The sequence below is a fragment of the Populus trichocarpa genome, chromosome 7 (assembly GCF_000002775.5).
Source record: "Populus trichocarpa isolate Nisqually-1 chromosome 7, P.trichocarpa_v4.1, whole genome shotgun sequence".
Lineage (NCBI taxonomy): Eukaryota > Viridiplantae > Streptophyta > Magnoliopsida > Malpighiales > Salicaceae > Populus > Populus trichocarpa.
Window position 1 is genome coordinate 3879259 of NC_037291.2, and position 6728 is coordinate 3885986.

Consider the following 6728-nt stretch of genomic DNA (forward strand, 5'->3'; position numbering starts at 1 on the left):
TTAATAGAAGAACCAATTCTGAAAATAATAATATATCCTTTTCTTTTGGTTCCATGAGATGAATCATTCAAAATATATAAATACTACAAGAAGACGCAAAAGACCTGTGCTTATAAAATTACAATACCACAAGGACTTGGTTCACACATTGCGATCTTGACATCTTGTAATAAAAAAAAAAACACAAACACCAATGATCTCTTAATAATAAAGAGTAAATTGCAATAAAATTAATGAAATTAGGAGATTTGGATATACGACGCCGTTTGTTTGGCCTCCACCCATTAGACCTCCCGGTACTGAAAAACCCACTCACACACAGACACTTCCCATCCTTGATTAATTATTGAATGTTTAATGGGTCTTGCACAAATATTTGCAGAGCGTTAATGGCTTCGTTACTCTTGCTTCTTGGTTCCTGACAGAAATACGTTGGCTGATCCCAAACGAGTAGAGTTAACATAATCTTGGATAAGATGAGCTGGAACGCCAGGGAGTACCAATCCAGTTACCCTAAACCCTCTCAAGAACCATCTTTCTTTGTAGTCTCGTCCCTTGGTGCTCGAGATGGTGAAGCTTCTTATTAACTCAAAAAATGCATTTACCATCATGGGTATTGCCCCACGTAGAGAGAAGTAATTCTTGTTTGGTTCTTCTTCAACTACCTGCATTTAGCCCAAATGAGTTTAATTTGAATAGGTAACTTCAAGATGTGAATTGGATTTTAGGATTTGACATGAATTTATTACTTGCCTGTACTTCATAGTTCCTATTGTAGTAGAGGCATGTCCCAAAGTGCTTGAACATGAGGGCCTTGTCATCATAAGGCAACCTAGGAACTATATCAGAACCGTAAACAAACCTGTAATATGGAATCGTGTTCTGTTCTAACATATTTTCCATGTATTTTCCGAAATTTCCATCTCCTACTCTAGGCTGCCCAAATGTGTAGATCCCTTGTAACCTGTCCAACAACAGTTTCTCATCATGGAATGCCAAAACTGCAGGGAACAGAATTGCTAGCGCCCCGCCTAAGCTGTGACCGGTCACTATGTATTTTGTTTGATCATTTTGTGACAAAATGCCTTCCAATATATCTCTAAGGGCATAGTAAGCTAATGGTGCTGGGCGTGAGCTATTTTGCTTCATTTCCTTAGGCCAACCAAGGCACTTTTGCAATCCCAGAGCTTTCATAAAACCTCCATGGATCCTTCCAACGTCAGGAATCTCATACCAGGAAAGATCAAAGTCGGAACACCAAGCGTCCGCATCAAAAGGTTCAGTACCTCTGAAAGCCAAAACAATTGTATCATGGTCATCTTTTTTGTCACGAAGTAAGAAGGCTTGTGTTGTGGCTTTATCTTGGTAATCTGCACCCCAGGAATCATATGTTAAAATCCATCTGCGTTATAAGATTTTACTTAGCAGAAAATAACTTTATGATCCATGTAGCTATCTTACCGTTCCAGAAGTCATAGGATCCCAATAACTCCATCTGCATTATAAGATTTACAATGGTTTTAGAAATGGTCATACTGTATTAGCAAAACAAATTAGTAAACTGTTACGTAATTACAACAATATTGTACCTCCCAGTGATGATTGACAATAGTTTCGAGGTACTCTTTGTTCTCGTATGATGCTTTAGAAGCCATAATAGAAAGTTCTGCATAGTACCTCGGATCACCATGTTTAATGTTTCTGTCCAATTCTGTTCGTAAGTCGTAATTTCCAGTAAAAGATAAGAAAGATGCTGATGTTTTCTCCGGAATCACCACCTTCCCTAAACGGCAACAATAAACCAACGACTCCATTTAATATTGATAAAGCACGGAAAAAAATATTACTAAAGATCTAAACTGAATCAAGCCAAGTTTATTCAAATCAATCCTTTCAAGTGACCCAAATTTGTAGTCGTCACCCTAGTGTGTGCATGTTGGAGAATATGGGTGTCTTCTAGTAACTACAGTAGCATTAAAGGGCCCTAAGAATATGGTGAGTTTTTCTGCCACCTATCTAGATTCTATTTAAAGGCCCACCGTACCAACCACGCGTACCAAAACGCTTTCTAGCTGTAAGGCTTGACAAACTGACGAATAGGTATAGGGAAGATGATGCTATCAAATTATGAGTTCATAATGCTGCCGTCTCTGATGCTCTTTCACAAATAAGTAATTGTAAAAGATTTGTTATATGAGCTGCTACAACCATCTAGAGCTGCACAAACTATGCTAACTTTCACCCAAAAAAGAGACGATACGTTGACAGTTCTTAGGTCGGTTGCTTGTTCATAAAATTACTGCAAGGAAACAGCTAAGAGCATGCGAAAGAAAGGAATCTAAGAAAGTCAGAGACGCTACTTTTAAGAAAAAAAATAAAAAAAAATTACCAACTTGATTACAATTAACGTGCTGTGCTGACTTGACCTACCTACCTTTTACATTTTTCTAGTTCAACTGCCAATTGTTTTAACAGATTAGGTTGCGTTTTTTGAGGTAGCTTTGTCGTTTTAAAAAAATAAATTTTAAAAAGATTATAGTTAAAATTTAACTATAGTAAAACATATATGTGAGGTGTATGAATAAAACTTTTTAATTTTCTTACAAGCAATAAAAAAACAACCAGCAAAACATTTTTAGTAATTTCGAGTAAATATATCAGGAATATTTATGAAATTATGTTAAAACAATATATAGAAACTGCTGCATAATAATTATATTTTAAACTTAATTTTTTTAGTAAATCTCACAACATAAAACCCAAATTTTTTAAAACCAAATATATTATTGAGTGTAACAGTCTAAATAGAATTAGGTAATTAAATGCACGCACAAAAATTAAGTTCCCTTAACTCTATTTAATAGAGTCTATTATTCCTTTCCATTTCTCTCCCTCTTACAGACACTGCACTTGAAAACAAACTGTTTACGTAATTTTATATGCAGAATCCCTCCCCGCTTAATCCCCTGAAGAGGAAAAAAAAAAAAAGGAAGAGAGAAAAAATTGTGCTGTATAAATCTTATAGAACAATTGCAAAAACCTAATTTAATTACCAGCAGTATGCATATAGTAAAAAAAATAAAGATGAAATTAACGAAGCACAAATTAACATATAGTAATTATAAATAAACACTCTATATATAGAAAGAAAATAAATTATACTATGATCTGTATTAATTTATATATATTGCTTGAGATTATAACCTTCCATGGTATTTAGTAGAAGGCTGCCAAAGCCACCGTTGCTAGACAAAAGGTTGAGCCACATCTCCGTAAGTGACCCGAAAAATGATATCGGCTTGGAAAAAACCTGCAGCAATTTTTGAACAATAATGGAGATGAATATGAGCCATCGACGCTGAAAATCCTCCTCCTTCACCTCCGCGCTATCAACGAACTTTCTTTTCTCGATGTCAGTGGAGAATAAGATGTTGACGAGATCAAAGAATGTTAATTCTTCAGGTTTCAAGAGCATATAACTGCTCGAAAACCCTTTGTCGCAATCCATTGCTGCAGCAATGTACGTACAACGCAGGATACTGGAGAAATGAGAGTTTTTTAGAGCTTTTATTCTCTATGCTGCATATTTATAGGCATAGATTTTTACCACCTTAATCACCAAACCAAGTTAAAAATTAAAAAACTTTGCCCGATCAACTTCGATGGCTTGGTTTATTTATGCAATAATTAGCACGTTTAGCAACACAATGACCTTGGCGTGGGGTCTAATGGTTTGAACAAGATAAAATTAAAGCAAAGAAAATAAAGGAATGATTCGGTGGGGGATATGATTACAGCTTTTTTGCTGTTTGTTTACAATATTGTATGTCCCTATGTGCGTGAGTGACCCTTGTGAGTCACATGGCTTGCCGGGTTTGTCCCACCAACATGAATTATTAAAACCAACAAAAAAAAAAAAAAAAAAGAGAAGCTACCAAGCACCAACAGCGTAAATCGACCATATGGAAAACGATTTTAAGGAACATAATTTGTTTTGTCCAATTCATTTGATACAGTACTGCATGTATAAAAAAACATGGCAGGATAGCTTGTTTAATTAATATTATTATTTTCTTTTCGTTCTATGGCTAACAGTGTTTTTGGATTAGTTTTTTTCACGTTGAAAAAAGTTGAAAAATGACAATATATCCAACTTTACGCTCTTATTTATAATAAAGATTTTTGTGTTTGTTTGGGAGTGTTGTTATAATTATTTTTTAAAGTGTTTTCACTTATAAATATATTAAAATAATATTTTTTTTATTTTTAATATCAGCGCATCAAAATAATCTAAAAATATCAAAAAATATTAATTTAAAGTAAAGAAAAAAATAAAAAAATTTCAAAACTTTTTTAAAATATTTTTAAAACATAAAAACAATCATGATTTATAATCAAAGATTTAATCTCACATTACCAAAGAAGGAGCACACCTCTATTAATCATTAGCCTAGCCTCATCACGTTAATTTGCTTAATTAATTTAATAAAGAGGAAGCAAAGGAAATATGCAAGTGGATGAGGCCTTGAGTAAAATGACGTAAAAGAGTTCGGCATTTTACTGTTTATTCATTGTTTATATTTTTTTTCATCGGTTTTTTTTTTTCAATATTATAGTTTATTGTTATTCGATTTAATCCTTACACAATGCATTTATTTGATATTGGACTCCATAAATTGATTCAATTGACTTGATATGAACTTCTCAGGATGTGGAAAATAATATGAATTTTTCATTTTACAAATAACTAAAAATATAGAGACCAGAATTAAAATAGAGAGGAAAAAAAAACAGCCTTATTCTTTGATTAAGAGCAAACCATACACAAAAACCCAGGGGAGAAGAGAAAAAAAAAAAAAAAAAGCAAGGAAGAGAAGAAGAATTGGTTGTCAAAGTTACCTTACAGGTCCATTGCCACCACGTGCCGCTTTGAAAGGAAAGCCTTGCCAAGACAATTTCAATGTACAGAGGGTTGAGGAAGTCATATGCGCCTCTTTATTTTTTGTGTAATACACGCAATAGATATTCTTTGTTCTTTTCATTTGATTTAGTTATTGATTTTCTAATAACTTAAAAGAAGAGGAAGCTATTGATTTGCTTAATACACGCACTAGACAATGTCAAGGTTATTGATTTGCTTAATTAATTTAATGAAGAGGAAGCAAAGGAAATATGCAAGTGGATGAGGCATTGAGTAAAATTACGTAAAAGAGTTAGGTATTTTACTGTTCATTCATTGTTTATATTTTTTTCATCTTTTCATTCATGAGATTGGGCTCCATAAGTTGAATCAAAGGGCTTGATACGAGGTTTTTATGATGTAGAAAATAATTTGGATTTTTTATTTTACAAAAGACTAAAAATATAAGAAGAGTTAAAAAAAAAAACAGCCTTATTCTTTGATGAATAAACCATGCACAAAAACTTAGGGGAGAAGAGAGAAAAAAAAAAAAAACGAAGGAAGAGAAGAAGAATTGGTTGCCAAAGCTACCTTATAGCTCCATTGCCATCACGCGTCACTTTGAAAGGAAAGCCTCGCCAAGACAATTTCAATGTATAGAGGGTTGAGGAAGTCGTAGGCGCCGCTTTATTTTGTGTGTAATACTCGCACTAGACATTTTTTGTTCTTTTTATTCAATTTAATCATTGATTTTCTATTAACTTTTTAATTCAGGCTAAGCAAACCCCCCTTGAATCTCTAATAACTATTCAATTTGATAAGGGAAAATAAAGAGACTAATATCCAACCGAATTAGCTCATTGTAGTCGCATTCATGACTAGAATCATAAATTTAATAGGTTAACTCAAGTTAATCATGATTGATGTAATATATCAACATCTTAAATAGGATCACAACTTCGACAATAATAATTTAAATTATAAAGTTAAATTCTTAACCAGCTCAATATTAAAAAAATAAAATTAATAAAGATAATTTTGATAAAAAAACTATAATAATTCATAATAATATATAAAAAATATTCCTTGTGGAATGAAATCTTCTTAAAAAAAAAATTAATTGTATAATAAAGGATCAAATGGTATTAAATTTTGAAATCTTAAATATTATATTACTATATTAATTTTTACGATAATATTCTTATACGACACATTCATTAGTGTATTACTAGATGTCATGCCCGCGCGATGCTGCAGACTTGTGGCATGTTTGTTCGTTGTCGTGGATTTGTGGAAAAAATAAAAAAAAAATTATATGGAGAAAAATTATTGCAATCCACAATGTTTTCAAGGAAAAAACTATAAAGATAAATTCTTAACCAGCTTAATATTAAAAAAAATAAAATCAACAAAGAAAATTTTGGAAAAAAAAACATAAGGAAAAAGAAAAAAAACCATGCAGGAAAACACTGAGCAATCTATAGTGTTTCATGAGGAAATTTACAATTGTAATTCTTAACTAGCTCAATATTAAAAATAATAAAATCGATAAAGATAATTTTGAAAAAAAAATTATAATAAAAAAAAATCATGTGGGGGAATAATGTAGTAATCCACAGTGTTTTAAAGAAAAAAATTACGAAACTAAATTCTCAACCAGCTCAATATGAAAAAAATAAAATCGACAAAAATAATTCTAGAAAAAAAATAAAAAAATCATAAAAAAGAAAAAAAAATCATGTGGAGAAACACTATAGCAATCTACAGTGTTTTAAAGAAAAGAACTAAAAAGCAAAATTCTCAACCAGCTCCATATTAAAGAAATAAA

General features: G+C 31.9%; 1 protein-coding gene across 2 annotated transcripts; it reads right to left on the minus strand.

Moving 5' to 3' along the window:
- Positions 1-3630, minus strand: LOC7483110 (triacylglycerol lipase OBL1). Of its 2 annotated transcripts, none has more exons than XM_052454779.1 (5): positions 3205-3630; positions 1590-1783; positions 1462-1495; positions 750-1370; positions 1-661 (listed from the first exon to the last, which is right to left on the minus strand). In XM_052454779.1, the coding sequence occupies exons 1-5, from the start codon at positions 3506-3508 to the stop codon at positions 399-401; spliced, it is 1416 nt and encodes a 471-aa protein (XP_052310739.1). In that variant the 5' UTR covers positions 3509-3630; the 3' UTR covers positions 1-398. The 2 variants fall into 2 exon arrangements, with proteins under 2 accessions (XP_052310739.1, XP_006380700.2); XM_006380638.3 differs by having other exon boundaries at positions 1-665; positions 754-1370; positions 3205-3600.
- Between the last annotated feature and the right edge of the window lie 3098 nt (positions 3631-6728).